The sequence below is a fragment of the Actinia tenebrosa genome, unplaced genomic scaffold (assembly GCF_029948245.1).
Source record: "Actinia tenebrosa isolate PJP-AT-01 unplaced genomic scaffold, QUT_ActTen_1.0 PGA_scaffold4__44_contigs__length_22323623, whole genome shotgun sequence".
NCBI lineage: Eukaryota > Metazoa > Cnidaria > Anthozoa > Actiniaria > Actiniidae > Actinia > Actinia tenebrosa.
This window is the reverse complement of record NW_028292581.1, coordinates 17,251,107-17,268,476: the sequence shown is the minus strand read 5'-3', so window position 1 is coordinate 17,268,476 and position 17,370 is coordinate 17,251,107. Positions and strand designations below refer to the sequence as shown.

The following is a 17,370-nucleotide window of genomic DNA, read 5'->3' as shown; positions in this document are numbered from 1 at the left end:
AAATACTCCTAAAAATCTAGGATAAATCAACATTTTAGAAAAAGTTTACATTTCTAACACATGAAAAAAATGAAAGAATGGATGGATAGATGGAATGGATGGATGGATGGATCAATGGATGGATGATAAGTGAATGGATTTTTTTTCATAAGTTGTAAAGCGCCTTGGACATACTTATGCATATGAATGCTATATATATGGAATTTATTATTATCATTATTATGGAAGGATGGATTTTTCTTTTATAGTCAATTCCTTGACCAGCATACTACTTCCCAAGTACCCTGGGTACCATAAGTAGAAAAAATAACAGTACATGCTTTTAATTTTGTAGCTTGGTGATGAATTTTTTCAGATATATAATCTGTGTATACTGTAAACAAGGATCTTTGTTCTATTCTGTAATCATATGTATTTATACAGGATTCCATTTAAACTAATCCTTTGCTAAACTGGAAGTTCCTTTTGAAATATTGAAATAAATAAAAATAAATAAAGAAGTAAAGATTATGTGGGAATACCCTAATGAACATGATATCATGAGGTCAGGTTTTAAAGACTTTTATGAAATAAAAGAATATTTTATCAATAATTCCAGTCATACAAGCCACCTTCTGTGCCTACAAACCATTTCTTAAAATAAAATTTAAAGAATTTTAAAAAATTACCCCCACAAACAGAAAGGTTCAATATATACATATATATATATACACCTAACCAAAAGAATTCTGCAACTTTACAAATATATATATATCTTTTGTTTTTCTATTGTTTCGTCTCTTGAGAACAAAAGACATAATATTATATATATCTGAAGTTACAGAATTTTTTTAGTTAGGTGTATATATATATATACAGTGATATGCAAAAATTCTGATTCTTTTGTTTACACTTATTTCAATAAAGTTGGTCACCTGAAAAGCTACAAAGCTGAGACCGACAAGGATTATGGGTAGTTACATTTTACATGTTTCAACTGCTTTGATAATGGATGGATTTTAGATCTTTTGGCAGTTACAGTCTCACCTCTTCTGAGCATCCTCAAGCTGCAAATTGTACCAAAAGCTTTACTTGTTTGAAGTTAAAAGTTTCCCATGATCCTCAGTGATCTCAGCTTTCTAGGTTTTTTGGTGACTAACTTCATTGAAATAAGTGTATACACAAAAGTATATCAAAAAGATATTAGAAATTATGGGATACCATCTCTGATATTTTTTTCAGAAAGCCCTAGGCCTATTGATAGGCAACCCCAAAAAAATATAGGTGACAATATCCCATAATTTCTGCATATCACTGTATATATATATATATATGTGTGTGTGTGTGTCAGTTCAAGAACATTCAATAAATATAAACTTAATTTTATTAGTAACCTATTAGCAATGTACCTATATTTCTGGGAATACAAAGTTTTTAATAAAAATATTATTTATTATCACTTTTTATTAGAACACATGCAGTAAGACCATTTGCGTCTTTGTGTAATACATGTTCTTGTACAGTGATGGTAACTATTAGTCATTAAATACATGTAGCTCCTATTTTTCAGTATCAACTTTTTTTTATATTTCGTGTTCTATCCTCATCACTTGCACTTCAATGGAAAATGTATACCAAAGTTAACATTTTTAAATGACGATGAAATCCTCCCTTTTCTGGAATTAATAAGTCCAAGAATTTTTTCAAAACTTGTCATTGATATATTTTCATTATCTAAGTTAATTATGTGTCTAATTTGACCAAATTGAAAAACTATTTTTAAATGCAATTATTTTCCTTTTGGATGAGCCCTGTACTTATGTCAAAATCTTAAGGGATATCAAACTTTTTAAAATACTTCAGTGTACTTAAAGCACTGTCAATGCAAATATTATATAAAGGGTGGATTGGCTTTAATAAATTTTCATCACCACCAACAGCATCAGTTTTCATTTGGTGTTTCAATATGAAGTGCTGAGCAACAGATAAACCACTGAGGCAATAACAAGTGTGGTAAAAGTCTCGTGACTTTCCTGGCTTGTCAATCAGTCCTCCGGCATGGTATTGACAGTTTATGAGAACGTAGTGTTGAAGGGCAGTCTGATCAAACATCCACTTGTCTTGACTGATGGCAGTGTCACTTTGTGCTTCAAGCACATTGTGTATCAAGGGGAATATCCCACCTTGCCAAAAAGAGTAGCAGCCGTCAACTAGCTTGTTTGTTCTGCCTTGAAATCCTCCTTCCAGTTTCATTTGACGACTGGCAGCCCAACGTAGTAGGCCTTTGGTATCAATCAAGTGTTCTTTGCCTAATAAAATCAAAGCTGCATAGCCACAGAATGTATATCCACCATGTGCTTCTAGACCAGGTTCACCACAAAACCCTCCTTCATAAGTCTGACACTTAGTAAGCCATTCATCTGTACCCTCAAATAATGACGGGGTCATGATGTTGGTAATACTAGCAACCACAACAGCACAGTACACACCTCTTATATCGACTTCTCCATCAACATGCATACGAAATGACCCATCGCTGCTTTTACATTGAGACAAGAAATTTTGTAACCCTTTACGGTCTAGAATATCCAGAGCCTCTTTACTTCCCAGGATGCTTAAGGCACACACTGCTGCATAAGTGGGGGCCAAATGGGGTACCTGGCCTGGACCCCCACCGAATCCACCCTCGGGATCTTGACACCGGCGAAGAAAATCCACGATATTTGAAGTCACTTGAGGAGGCACGTGTTCATCAAGCAGCTCTAGTGAATGTAATATCCAGTAACATAGCCATGGTCGACTGGCATCCAGGCATTCATACGAATCCGACAGATGTCGCAGACCACGACGTAAGTAATGCAAATGTTTTTGACGGTACAGAGGGAAATCTGGGTTCAAATCCGCAACTCTGAGGTACGAAGCATAATTCCTGGATACTACTTCTTCGACACGCTGTTGTTCTTCGGATGTGACGGTTCTTAGGCCATCATCTTTAAGTTTTACTTCGTCTAGTGTCTTGCTGAAGTGAAGATCCATTTTGAACGCCAAGCCTAATGTGGAAACCCGCTGGTATATCAACATGAAGGCTCAAATATCTATAGATGTATATATACTGGGGGAGGGGAGGGTGAGGTTAGTTCTAATTTTAAGTTAGAGTAAAATAAATAAGAAAATCCTTTGTTAAGAAAAAAAATATTGTTATTTACCGTGAGGTGAAATTCTTTTTGTTTACATGAATCAGCGCGAAGGCTTGAAAATTTGTATACTGTGGGAGGGTAGGTTTACGAAGAAAAATGAAAAAAACCCAACTTTGTTGAAAAGTTAAATCAAGGCACATCCTCATTATATTGTTTTAATGAAAAATTTTCACATTTTAACGTAAAAGGAAAAAACATTTTAACTTTAATTTTTAATTTTTTGTCTCATTTAAATATTCGGTCAGCAGCTGCACACTTCAAAGCAAGATGGCCATCGTTTGCAACTCAACTTTACTTTCTTGAACTTAATACATCAAAAAAATTGCTAAGAATGGCCAATTTAAAATCTGCCGGACGTCAATCAAGCTTTGAACACTTTTCCCCCTTTAACGCAGTGTTAAATTCCGTTGGAGCTCAACACGAAAAGGCCTTAAAACAAGCATTTTATAACACGGTTGCTCTGGTTTTCGTGTTGGCGGGGGGAGCTGCTGGTGTAGCTGTTTACTTCGTGTTAGGACCCTTCCTTAAACCTTTACTATGGGCTGGACTATGTGGAGCATTCTTGCATCCCTTCAAAAGAACCATGACAGGGATATTTAGAAAATGGCTGTCTTCTTTACGTAGTTCAAGCACTCCATTAGTCGTGGGTGCTGCTGTCGTTCCCTTTCAACTCGTCAACAATTGCTCTGATATCGTTGGAGGATTCATTGCTAAAAGACTTCGACTTATTCTAATATTGACTCTTCTTGCTCCCTTCCTTTATGGTTTATACGTTTTTCGGCCTTTTCTAGAGATTTTATCCTTTCTTTACCAAGTTTGTTCTGCACTTTATGTCTTCATGGATTATTTTAGCAACCCTTTCGCGGTAAGTAATAAGCTTACTTGTATACACGATGTTTCACAGTACATGTTTTGACAATGAAAGCGCGAAAAAATTAACTGTCATTAATAATTTATTAACGTAATACGCTATTCTATTACTTATGATTCTTAAAATATTTTGAGATTGAATTGTGTATATATGTAGCGCAATATGGGTACTATCGTCGTGTACGGATTAACGAAGTACGTCATAGGTTTCCGAACACACGAGTGGGACTTAGAAATTTTGGTTCTCCTCACTTAGAAAAAAAATTAAGTGAAGACACCAAGAATCGAACTCGGTACCTTCGGCACCAAAGAACTACTACAATGCCAACCCCAACCCTAACCCTAAACCTAACCCCTAGACCACGAAGTGAATTCGGTTGGGTGGTCTCATTTTTTAGTCATATTTAAACGATGTATCATCAGTGCATGCACATAAATATTTATTATAGTTTAATTTATGCTATCGTAGGGTATGATTACTAGCCGATTACTTGAAATTTGAATTTAAATAGAATTCCCCTGACAATTCCCGTACACGACGATACCCCCGCAATATGATCTTCATTAAATTCCAGTTATTTGAGTTACTTGTTTCTGTGGTTTCAATGTTTACTGCGATTCCCAGTTACATGCGACCAACTAGACCTTCATTACAAACAAAAAATTGAGTTTTGGTGGACATCGATCAAAAGGGTTTCTATCATTTCTATTGGTTTCTAGACCAGGATGGGCATGAATACTCAAATGAACACATGCAAACATGCAAGGACTGTTTCTCTTATCTCATGGTTCTTGTTTCTGTGACTTTCTTGCTCTGGTTAAATTTCTCAAGAATTACACAGGACTCTGGCTCCGAAATTCAAACGCTTGTCTGCAAAGCTACACTGTATCGGTATTGACTATGATTTGAGTGTCTTCAAGATCAGGTAATTCAATACAGATAGCTTTTCAGTCAAGCATTTGAAATTCAGAGTCAGAATCCAGAGATGTTCTTAGAAACCCCTTTGATTGACATCCTCCAAAATTCACCTTTTTGTTTGTGATGTAGATCTCAGTTGGTTGCGTGTAACTGGAAATCACAGTAATGTGCTGTTAATTGAAAGTGTATGGAAAAGACCTTGATCTAGAGTACGACTTTAGAATACCTGGCAAAATCACTTACAGCCCTCAAGGATGAGAAACTAATTGATGTATTAGATTCGACCAAGATTACCATTTAGTTCATATTTTCTTATATTTGTTTATATTCTATGATACAGGTGTGGTCAATCATTATTGCTTATAGCATTGCTTTAATATCTTGGTGGACCCCATCATCATCACATACTATGCGGATACTATCTTTCCCAGTGTGGATGACATTTGTGAATTACTTAGCTTCAATTGCTGGTGTATACAGAGTACCATTATTCCTGGTTATCATGTCCTTGACAGTTGTAGGGTTTGTCACTGATGCTACTGGAAGTAAAGATCAAGGTAAGAAGAAACAATATAAAATGAGTGTGGGCACATCTGCTGTGTTCAGTTAAACAGGGATTAGCAGAACATGAGGGATTTTAGTTTGACATTTTTTTTGACATTTATTGTTTTCAATTAATACACTGATATTTACACTTTTACCTGCAAGTAGCTTAAAGCTATTCTAGGCAGGTTAAAAGGAAAGACAAACATCTATAATTACAATAATTACAATATTATGGTGCAAATAAAGACCAAAAAAGGAAAATAATATTTACAATTAATAGATATGATTAAGTGTTATTTATAATGAATATCGATACACATTTATAGTTTATAATATATAAATGACAATTGGATAAAATGAAGTGTGAAACATAAACACAAACAGAATTAGAAGTCGTATCAAGAATTATGAATTAAAGTTTTAGGTAAAATAGAAGTGCTTAATTTCAACACTTCTCGAGTGTTTTTCCAATCCCCAAATGCTTTATAACTGCACACCGTACTTGTAACAAGTAAGTTAGTTCTTTTATGAAATACAAATTAGCCATTCCGAGGTTAAGGAAAAAACTGGGTCAATGTTGGCATTGCAGAGCATTTTGGGACTGCCTTAGGGGATGAAATGGATGCCGTCATAGAAATATCTCCCTAATTGTTTCCCTAGCTTTCTTCCCTCCTCAAAACCTATAGACTAAGATGTTATTTTTTTTCTCAAGTTGACGGCAGCTGTCCCAAAGATGAACCAAACAAGCGTAGCAGCATCATTGAGGGCTTATCCGTGGCAGCATCTGTTCTGTCACCCGTAAGTTATGACTCCGATGAGTCCTCTACAAGTAACATTGAAGATATGCTCAAACCATCTCCCGATAAAATAAATGAAACACCTCAATCAGCCATGCCAACAGACAGTACAGATGGCAGAGAGACCAGACTACAGAGAATAAGAAGACAAAACAGATCAAGACTGAGCATGAAAAAGAAGTCCAAAAAAGCTAGCTATATATATTTTGTTGCCTTAATATGGGGCATTCTGTTGATGAGAGTGTGGATACATGTATGGATATTGCAGCTATTGCCGATTCCTTTCGCAATCTACCTGATAAAACTTGCAGTAATATGTTCAGGAGCTTGGGCTTATGTTCTGGAATTCTTGTCCCGGTGGCACGAAAGGCTAAGGGAATGGGCAGGACAAAGAAAAGATGCTATTATGCCGGCACCAATCAGAGGAATGGTTAAGCTGGTTATGAGGGGTGATCAAAAGGTACTGTAGTTACCATGTCATGTAATACCTCATTTAATGATTGGTCTTACTGGCGGACACACTAACTGGGACCTCTTGAATAGAACTGACCAATGAGATAACAGTAAACTAGACAGAAATTGAACTGATAAAAATGTTAGCCAATCAGATTATCACATTCTCATGCTCTTATTATATCAATGTGCTATCTGATTGGCCGGCTTAGAATATTGAACTAAGTGTTGCAATGTGATTGGTTAATGATACTAGTGTATCATAGTGGTCCCGGTTAGAGTATCTGCACAGTAATGCTGTGTTAATACAGGTAATATACATGTAATATTGATCTTTACTACCTCTCATACTTCTGTCTATAAAGTAAAATACTAGTGGGAAAGAAAAAATCAGAGTATCATTGCTTACACTTGAAACATGAACACACTTCAATTTTTTTGTCACTTTTTTAAAATTCTTACTCTAAATCACCAATTGATTGGAAATAAGATTTATATGATCACTCGGTGTAGTAATACTCATTTAAGAAGACCACACGATTTTGTACATCCACTTCAAATCCTTTATTTGAACAACAAGGCGCCCAATGCTTTACATGCGCAAACTGACGTAGCTAATGATCGGCGCACGACACTACATTTGGTGTATTTGAGCTCAATGCTTTATATGGGTTGAAACAGTAGAAAGTCCAAAAAGTAATAATGGGAAGAACACTCAAAGTGTTGATGATTCTTGATGATTCTCCTCACTGCAATCATTTCCATCCTTCCCTTGTTAGTTATCATGTAACATGTAACATAATGTATCAACAGTGTCTTTACAGGTCAATTCTTTGATGGAGAAGTCAATAGACAACCTCATGAGTGTGTTCATGGTCATTGGGTTGGTTATAGTCAGCATCACTGTGACAGTCCTATTGGCTGTTCAGGTAAGAAATATTCAACATCTATTTGTATCATACAGGGGGGGATCCAGGATTTTGTTCAGGGAGAGGGCTGCTGTGCACAAAGTTAACCCAGGGAGGGGTACACTCCTTAGAATCAAAGGGAAAAAACAGTATTGGTTATCTTCAAAGTAGGGGCACAAAGTCGAACCAGGGAGGGGTGTGCGCACCTCCTGCACCCCTCCCCTGGATCCACCCCTGTCATAATCTGTATTGGGGAGATTAGTGTACTAAGTAGGGTAAGCCTATTAATAAAGGCTTTGCCCCATCACAATGCCAACTCCCATAATAAAGCTTGGACTGCCTGTGGTTAGATGGTAGAACAATAAAATCTTTTTGCTCTCAGGAATTGAACTCTAATGTAAAACGATTGTATTGTTCCTGTCATCTAACATGGCTGCTGTCACATGATGGTGCAAAGCCTTTATATGCCATTCACTTGTGTTAACAGGTACATCATGAGAGTGTTCATCTGGTCACTGTCACTGGTAACCTTGTCAACGATGTCATGGCTAAAAACCCTCAACTTTTGAAGTATGTTTTCTCTTAATATGGTATTAAAGTAGCCGTCAGTAACCTCAAAGAGTAGGATGGTAAAAGAGGAAAGAATGCATCGAGAGAGGGAGATTATGAGGTTTAGGGGTAGATACGAGATTTTGGTTAGTACCCGGTTCGAACTCAGCCAAACATTGAACTATGAATGTAGGATGGGAAAAGAGGGAAAGAATGCATCGAGAGAGGGAGATTATGAGGTTTAGGGGTAGATACGAGATTTTGGGGAGTGCCCAGTTTGAACTCAGCCAAACATTAAACTATGAATGTAGGATGGGAAAAAAGGGTTACAGTGCAAATTGAAAAACTGTCGGCACCTAGAAATATTCCAAGAATTTTTCTTAACCAATCAGAAGTGTTATTGTTATCTTTCCGCTATCTTGTGGTTAGAAAGTCAATTCTGATTGGCCAAAGAACAATAGAAAATTCCTGGAATATTTCTAAGTGCCCACAGTTTTTCGATTCACATTGTAAAATCAACATGAGTAGAGTGTTGTGTGCATAGAACATTGAATATACTGAGTGGTAGTGCCTGTGAGTGAAAAGTGTCCCCAATTAGTGCAAAAGAGCTAGAATGACTAGACACTTAAAAATAAAAATATTTATTTATTTTATTTTTCATGTACACTGTAGATTTTTTATGGGCTAACCCCCCTCCTAAAAAAACAGATATTTTTTCACGTTTTTTACTTGTTTTTTATCTCCAGATGGATATCAGAAAATTCTGAATTCAAGAAAACATTAGATTCAGCAGTAGAGAGGGGATACATTCTAGGAAGAAAATGGATTGCAGCAAAAGTGAGTTGACTTATTGTGCTTGCATCGTATACCAGTGGGGTACCACCAATGCAACCTGGGTTTGATCATATAAGTGTAGAGAATGTTTGTTGGTTCTCTCCTGTGCTTTGAGGGTTTTTCTCTGGGTTCTAGATGAAAATTGCTCTGATTTTGAATTTTCCTATTCTGACATAAAAATCACTCATAATTGCACTTACGATGGTCTCTAACAGACCCTGACTGGTTAAAAGCCCTTGTCAGTAGGACAAACATTTCATTAATGTACTACACCCATTTACTTTGTGCTTAATATTTTCCAATTTCGAATCTCAGTGTCATTGTAATCATTATATGTTGTCCTTCAGTAGCATTCTGAGTTTTAATAATTGATTTCAAGTTAGGCCCTACACTAGTTGTAAAATAATGGATGATCTTGTCCATGCTTTTGCTCAGTGCCATAATAATATAATCATATTAATTCCAGAGGCAGACCCAGGAATGGCGCAGCGCACTGATTCTAAAAATAGCTTAAAGATTCGGACAAACATTGCATTCTGTTTAACCGCTACGAGGATTATACGAACTGATTTTATTATTTTTACTTAAAATTACAATAATAACCCATGTGTAAACTAAGATCAACTGCGATCGGCTGTGAAAATTATCTGCTGAAAGTAAACTTGTAAGTTTGTTTGTCCGAATTTCGCCTTTGTCTTCATTTTTATGACGTCCCGGTTGTGCTGCGCTATTTTAGAAGGGGGGGACTATTACAAAGGTTATACCAGGAAAGCGAGTAAAAAGGGGATGACTGTTACTAATGATACACTGAGAAATTTGAGAAAAAGGGTGACTAGTTGCCCCTTTTACCACCCCTGGATCCGCTACTGAATTCTTGAATGTTACAATGTTACCAGAGATCTCAGAGAGATGACACATTACAAGTTTGGTATGGGAAAACAAATCCCAAATATTATAGACTATGTCTACCAAAACTGTTGACTGTGTGTTGGCCAATGGTCAGCCAATACACTGTCAACACACGGCCGATAGCCGGCCAACGCTCGGCCAACACACGGTCGATAGTCGGCCAATAGTCGGAGGACTTGTCGACCAACAGTTGGGCGATAGTGGACCGACATGTGTCAGCTTGTCATGAAGTACACGATTACCTACTATGTCTTTAAGATAGTATGTTGTATTTGTTTGTAAAAGGTGGGGACATATCTTGGTGACGGCAGTGGTAATACAACACTACTGCAGCAGAGTGTCCTGGAGGTGACAGACAGGTTTTACCATGCATGGATGGCTCTTGTATGTACTTTTTGAAATAAATATTTTTCTTATATTATTATTTTTTACTCATGACAACTACATTGCCAATAATCCGACGAAGGACTAGCGTCTGAAACGCCAGTAAGTTTTTTCATCTTTTCATGGTGTATAATTTACCTTTTTATCATTGCTGTTTCATTAGAAACACCGACGCAGCTCACACTAGTTTTTAGCCAGTTATCTCCTCCAATAATGATAATGTTAACTTGAGAGTAATCTTTTTTGTTTAACAATTATTAGCCAAAGGCAAAGTGAATATCAGAGAATATTTACCGAGCGGCAAGTCTACAAGCAGCGAGGTAAACATCCCCAGATAATCACTTGGCCTTTAGTGAATAATTGTTTCAGTATAATATCTTTTAGTCTTGAATATCAGAGAAAAGATGAAATTCAGAAAAGCAAAAACGTTTTAGTATGATTAATACTGCTCTGACAAACTTTGGCAAACCTCATAAATTACTGTTTAAACAGTGAAATATTGTCTTATAATCACTGGTTGCTCGACCAATCACATTGCTCGAAACTCTATATTCAAGTCTAAAATTGTACTAAAATGAAATCTTTCCTGTACTTGTTTGCTCCCTCAACTCTATAATGGAGTTCTCTCATAAAGCATGTGCCCCCAAATAATTTGAAAGAAAGATCAATACTGTAACTGACAGTCTTTTTATCTGACTGTGCCCGGTATAATGTTGTGTAACTTTCAGCATATTTCGACTGATATGAAATTCACACTATTATTTTATTATTTATTTTAATTATAATTTCAATTATTTTTAGAAATAGATTATGATTATTGTTGTAATCGTGATTAATTTGATCTTATATCCAGGGAAATAGCTCAGTTAACAAGATAGCTAACGGCAGTGTTGGATGGACTAAAAACACAGCCAATGAAACAGCTGCTGACTTGTCTTGGGGAAATGTTGTCAGTTTGATCACCAAACTTGATTTTAAAGTGCTCTTCTCTGTTGTCAAGGAAAATCTTGGTATCCTCATGTCTGTAAGTCAAAGATTTGCATTACTGTTATTATTCAAAATATGCAAACTTGGTAGCTGCAAGCTGCCTTAGGCTGAAATTTGGTATTTTGCTGATGTCAATCAAAACTGATGAGTCGTTACCTTTCATATATTTGACTGGCGGCAGTGGAAAACTCAATTCAACTGTCAAATCTGAGGTGTCGTTTAGTTCAGTTCAGTATCAGTTTCATTCCATGATGTACATGATTATCAAAATTCATTGATGGGCAAGGACTTTAGATATTAAGTACCAAAGTTAATATGTCTTATTAGTCCTATGAAGCATTTTCATTCCTGTGTTGGGGGTTAACTTTAGACGATTGTTTTGTTATACAGTTACTTGAGTCAGTGTACATGATACTGAAGGGCAATCTTACCATGGTATTCAACTTGGTTACCATGGTGTTGTCATTGGTTTTCTTCAGTGGAACTTATGTGCTCAATACTGGACTTTCAATGGTAAGACAAACAGCATATGTGTAACACCTTATAATAATATGATAATATTTATTAATTTATAGTGTGCAAATATCAATTTAAAAAATTGCAAATGCCCATTGCAATGAAAAAATTACAAAAATGAATTAAGACTTGAAAAGAATAAATAATCAATAAATAAGTAAACAAGATTATGAAATATGAATATTCTAATTGAAAATAATGAAACTAGTTAACTTAAAAATGTTCTTTGATTATACAATTATAATAGGTGGCAGGGTCGTCCTTCACGAATTTGCAAGATGTGATCCTATTGGAGGGCGCATATGTGTAGAACAATAGAAAACAATGACCTTTTCCCAACCCTGCCCCTAAACCTAACAAATCACAGGGGACGTTGCAAATTCGTGAAGCCTAACCCAGGTGGCACGTGGCAGGCCTTGATTCCACAGGCAGCCCGAGGGTAAGTGGGGGTGGTGGTATGGAAAAATGTCTACCAGTGTATCATTCCTGCATCAGGAGTTATACAAAGTATGTTGTTGTAATGGATATCTTTCTTTCTCCCCATAGATTGTGTTTGTTACTGCATTGTTTTATCTTCTGAGTACATCTGGTGACCAGTATAAACCTGTTGAATGGTTTGGTCAGATGCTTGCTTCTGGAACAGCAGGGTTTGGGGAGTCTCTTTTCAAAGCGATCAGGTCAGAAATGAAGGACTTTTTGGTTTGTTTTGCTTTCAAAGTTTGTATTGTTTTAATAAACTGTCTGCGAGGTTGTTTCAGAGTTTGACGAAATTTGAAGGTTTTTCTTTTTTTTTTTTTTTTCATTTTTTTAGAGATGTCTTTGGAGCTGCATTAAAAATGGCTACATTTTATGGTCTTTACACTTGGTTTACTCACACACTGTTTGGAATCAATATTGTGTTCATCCCATCTGGTAAGATGATGGTTACATGTATTTCTTATACATCTGTATAACTTCAATACATGCATGAGTAGGTTACCATTGAAAATGCCTAGTTCCAAAAAATATCAGTCTATAGCTCCATCACCATGGAGGGAATTTGTAAAATTACCCCCCCCCCCCTACCCCCAGGAACTTCCCATTTTCTTCCATACAAACTTTGGTTTTGTAATCTTGTTCTTTTTGGCAATTTTATGGTATGGTATGGGGTATGGATATTTTCTGGAACTACACAATACAGCCAATCAGAATGCGGGAAAGCTGTTGTATAATTGGCAGTATTAATCAGTCACGTCGCTAGGGGTGGTTCAATGATTTGAACGAACCCGCCCTCTCCACCTTTGTAGGAGTATGAAATAATCAAGTGTTTAGCAGTGTTTTTATTTTTCAAGTGATGGCATAACTAAAATTGGTAGAAAAACGAACCTCCCCTTTCAAGGTTCTAGCAACGAGCCTGTTAACTGCAGTTCCTTTCCATCAGGCATTGCAAATTTAGTTTTGAATTTCTTGACTAAGTAAGGTATTTTCAATAGCGTGGGATAAAATACACAAAAGGTAACAAAAACATATGCCCTTTATTTACCCAGAGTTAATGTTTGCCCCCCCTTTATGATTTCATAGCTATCGCAGCTGTTGCAGCAGTTGTACCATTTATTGGCACCTATTGGGCTGCTATTCCTGGTGTTCTAGAACTGTGGCTGGTTCAAGATGAAGGGGTACTTGCAATCATCTTGGCCATTTGTCACATTCTTCCTATCTCATTTGTAGACACAGCCATTTACAGTGAGATCTCAGGGTAAGTTGGGCTTCCTGTGATATGAGCTAAAAATAACAGAAAACCCAAAGAAAACAGAAAACTTTCAATTTCCTTTTCCAGAAACAACCTCTGCATGCACTGGGTTAATCTAGGTGATCAAGACACTCCATAACTCACAGACTTATTTGGAATGTAACGTTAGATATTTCAGGGGGAGGAAAACTGGACTAAAATTGGCTGTAGGTTGAATGCATAGACCTATCATCTTGCATTAGTAGAGTTTGTTTAGTCTTGTGCTTCACTGGGTCTTTGTCTGGACCCTCCAATTTTTTTCTCCATAAAAAATAAGAGAGGGAAGGACTGGGAGCCCTTCTCACTTAGCCAGTGGCTAACAAACCTGTGGCCCTCATTCCATGATCGAATTGGAATTTAGTAGTTGATTTTTGCGGAGGGAGGAAAGCTGGAGAACCCAAAAAACCCTTGAAGCACAGGATAGAACCAACAAACAACTTACTCTACTTATATACAACACCGAACCCTGGCAGGACTTGAACTCGGGTCACATTGATGAGAGACGAGCGCTCACACCGCTACTCCACTCGTTTCCCATTCAGCTATGTTTTCCAATCTAAGATCACCCCTCCCTTTATGGTATACTGGGGCCCTTGCATAAATCTGATAAGAAAATTTTCACTCAATTAGTGCTTCCTACACAAAAACGCTTTTTTAAATATGACTGTCTGCTTTTTGCTTTTTTTTTTTTTTTCTTTTCATTTTTTAATAGGGCATCCTGATTGTTTCCTTCACAAAAATTGTTAGCGTCTAATTTTTTGTTCATTTGATTTTAAGTGGTGGACACCCATACCTTACAGGTCTAGCAGTAGCTGGTGGCATCTACTGTGTGGGTCTGGAAGGTGCTATTATCGGCCCTATTGTTCTCTGCTGTCTGATTGTGGCATGCCAAGTGTATGGTAGTATGTTAGCAGAGACCAGCCCTACCTCTGCCGAGTCTACTATTATGTCTCCTGTAGAAGGAGAAAGGGTTGTCAAACTCAGGGGACTGGAAGACCAATACAAGAAAACACCTTTACAAAAGCAGACACCACATAGCGAATAATGTTATCATTAATTGGTACTCTTTTGTCAAGAATTTATTCTTGGTACAAGTAATACAAAAAACCTAGAATGATTTTAGTCCAAAAGTTTTTAATGTGAAATACGAAGAAATCTCACAGTGCAATGAATTATTTCACCAGTGGAGGGAAAAACCCTGGGGGGGGGGGGGGGGGGACTCTCTTGAAAAGTGGGTAGGGGGGCTCAACGGACAGTTTTGAAAATGACCCTAAAAGGTATGCATAAATTAACTGAGATGCTGAATTCAGACCCTTAAAGGTACAACCACATTTAAAATGACAACGTTTCCAACCATTATATTCTTGTATGACGTTTGATATTTTTCAAAATGAACAAATCTGACCCTAAGAGGTACAGAGTCAGCCGGAGACCCTAAAAGGTACGTGAGGTCTCATTTTCAACCCTAAAAGGTCCGTCAATCAAGCCCTCCTACTCACTTTTCAAGAGAGTCCCCCCCCCCCCCCCCCCCCGGGTGAAAAACTGGGTCAAGTTGGCATAACAGTGCATTGTGGGACTGTTCAAGGGGACAAAATAGACGGCATCTTGGAAATATATCTCCTAAACCAGTGTCGTATTGCACTACAATGCCAACTATATTTTTAACATTTAATAATAATGAACATGTGTAAATGATGACAAATATTTCAGTAGAAAAAGAATCAATTTATTTGTAAATGGTTTACATGCGTTTTGAGTACTAAACTGCATGACTACTTGCATTTAGTCATAAGGAAGGTTCTGTTTGAACTGCATGGAGAAAATTATTCATCTTTTATGGAGAAGCTAAGAGTTTCTAGTATATTTATAAGATAAATTTAAAGAACAAGAGTCAAAATTTAAGAATGATGAAAATATATACAATAATAAATATTAAAATAAAGTGAATTCTCTGTTGGTTAATGTCATGTCATCTACAAATCTGGAAAAGAAAAAGGAAAATAAGTGAGTGGTTTTATAGCTTCTTTAAGATCCTTTTAGCTTGGGTGTACATTAATGTTTTGCCATTTCAGACCACACATGTCATCCAATAGTCAAGAGTATCTCTCCTTCATCCAGAAAATCTACGGCTGTTGATCTCCGCAGGCAGCTAAAAATAAGTCCAGCCCTTCAGATCTGCAGCTATGAGTCGGATTTCCTTAATAGTTGGTAGAACTGATCAACATTTGGCATTGGCTACTTATTGGTCGTATAACCAGTGTAGTATATTATATTTCTTTGATTAACAGTTGAGACACAAATATGGAATATATGGCTCAATCTTGTTCTGAAAAGACTGACACTTGGTCTGAAATGGGAAAAACATTATGCCCAAACGAAAATGTGCAAGGGATTCTGGTAATTGTAGTAAAGGATGCTTTGATGTAAATGGACTATTTTGGAACTTGATTCTTGGATAAAAAGGGCCAATATTGAAACATAATTTATAATATAATTCATAATTCAATATTTCACCTTGTCATTTCACTTCTGACCATAGGATGATGACTATTCTTGGTCCATTGTTCCCTCTGAACTCCATCCTTCATCCACCAACCGTACGTGTAATTGTTGCTGATTTTCTTATCGTATATCTCGTTGGGTCCTTGAGATTATGGAAAACATGTTTAAAAATATGATAATGGGGTCAGGTCTTATAACAGGTGGCAGAGCCGGGGGTGCCAAAGACCATCAGGGGCATAGCCAGGGGGGTCAAGGGGACCACCCCCCAATCATGCTGTAGAGACTTAAACATGTATATAGTCATGTGATAAGGTCGACTTACCGAAAACCGGTTTAGGGCTCCCCTAAGGCAAAATCTTGGATACTCCCCTGACTATGGAGTGAATTGGAGGCTAATAGTTCAGAAATCGCTTTCGAATGCGGAATTTTATATAACTTAAAAAAAAAAAAAATCAAAAATGGCATATCCTTCATTTTGGGTCTTTAGAGAATTTTAAGTACCCAGAGGAAGGAGAATGTTTTCAAAATGACCCGAAAATGTCTGAAATTTTAGATTGCTCCGCCGCTTATGCATAACTCTAATGTGTTTCCATTAGCGACCAAAAGTAACGATGTTTAGGTGGTGAAAAATAATGAAAATCTACAATAAAATGTTGCCATTTTCCAGTAATCGAATCAGCTGTTTGCTCTTTGGTTTACGTCAATATGCTTCGAAATTTCGAACTTGAAGACACCAAAAAACTCAAACATAAAAGAGAGCATTCTAATATTTCAAAGATCCACTAGATGAGAATCATTCTACTGGTGACTAACCAACCTTTCTGTGGTCTGATATGCTTGTGAAGACGCTCAGTATACTTCACGTAAGAGCCATTTGCATCGGAGTTCGGATAGACTGGTTCTTTCAAACTGGTTCGAACGGGCAGCTGATTTTCACTCTGGGTTCCCGCTACTGGTCCAGTTGCGATCGGAGCTGCAGGTGTCTTCACACCATTCTTGATAGTATCTTGCAGTCCTAATTGAGTCAGATTAAAGAAAGCCATTATTATTTTTTACGCTATCGATATAAACAGCCTTGATTAGAACTCCTTCGATTTGCTTGGGGCGTTACTATGGAAACATTAGTAAGCCAAGCGTATGTCTGTGGCACAGGAAGCCCATAATAAGTAAAATGTCAGAAACTAAATAAATGTTCTAAAAATACTTCCAAACACATTTTAAGACATCCTAAGAGCAAAATTCATACAATATG

At 36.8% G+C, this 17,370-nt stretch overlaps 3 protein-coding genes across 3 annotated transcripts; 1 reads left to right on the top strand and 2 right to left on the bottom strand.

The window, feature by feature from the left end:
• Positions 1 to 1,349: 1,349 nt before the first annotated feature.
• On the bottom strand, positions 1,350 to 3,019 carry LOC116302995 (protein farnesyltransferase subunit beta). The gene has a single exon (XM_031712436.2). It carries the CDS (start codon positions 3,013 to 3,015, stop codon positions 1,810 to 1,812), a length of 1,206 nt encoding a protein of 401 aa, XP_031568296.2. The 5' UTR covers positions 3,016 to 3,019; the 3' UTR covers positions 1,350 to 1,809.
• Positions 3,020 to 3,437: 418 nt separating this feature from the next.
• LOC116302994 (transmembrane protein 245) lies at positions 3,438 to 14,828 on the top strand. The gene is made up of 13 exons (XM_031712435.2): positions 3,438 to 4,041; positions 5,306 to 5,522; positions 6,224 to 6,768; positions 7,586 to 7,690; positions 8,157 to 8,239; positions 8,965 to 9,055; positions 10,247 to 10,345; positions 11,199 to 11,369; positions 11,723 to 11,845; positions 12,395 to 12,525; positions 12,660 to 12,760; positions 13,409 to 13,583; positions 14,394 to 14,828. Exons 1-13 carry the CDS (start codon positions 3,508 to 3,510, stop codon positions 14,659 to 14,661), a joined length of 2,643 nt encoding a protein of 880 aa, XP_031568295.2. The 5' UTR covers positions 3,438 to 3,507; the 3' UTR covers positions 14,662 to 14,828.
• A 492-nt stretch (positions 14,829 to 15,320) lies between these two features.
• On the bottom strand, positions 15,321 to 17,212 carry LOC116302993 (sperm microtubule inner protein 11). Its single transcript, XM_031712434.1, has 3 exons — positions 16,936 to 17,212; positions 16,131 to 16,260; positions 15,321 to 15,597 (listed from the first exon to the last, which is right to left on the bottom strand). Exons 1-3 carry the CDS (start codon positions 17,159 to 17,161, stop codon positions 15,549 to 15,551), a joined length of 405 nt encoding a protein of 134 aa, XP_031568294.1. The 5' UTR covers positions 17,162 to 17,212; the 3' UTR covers positions 15,321 to 15,548.
• Between the last annotated feature and the right edge of the window lie 158 nt (positions 17,213 to 17,370).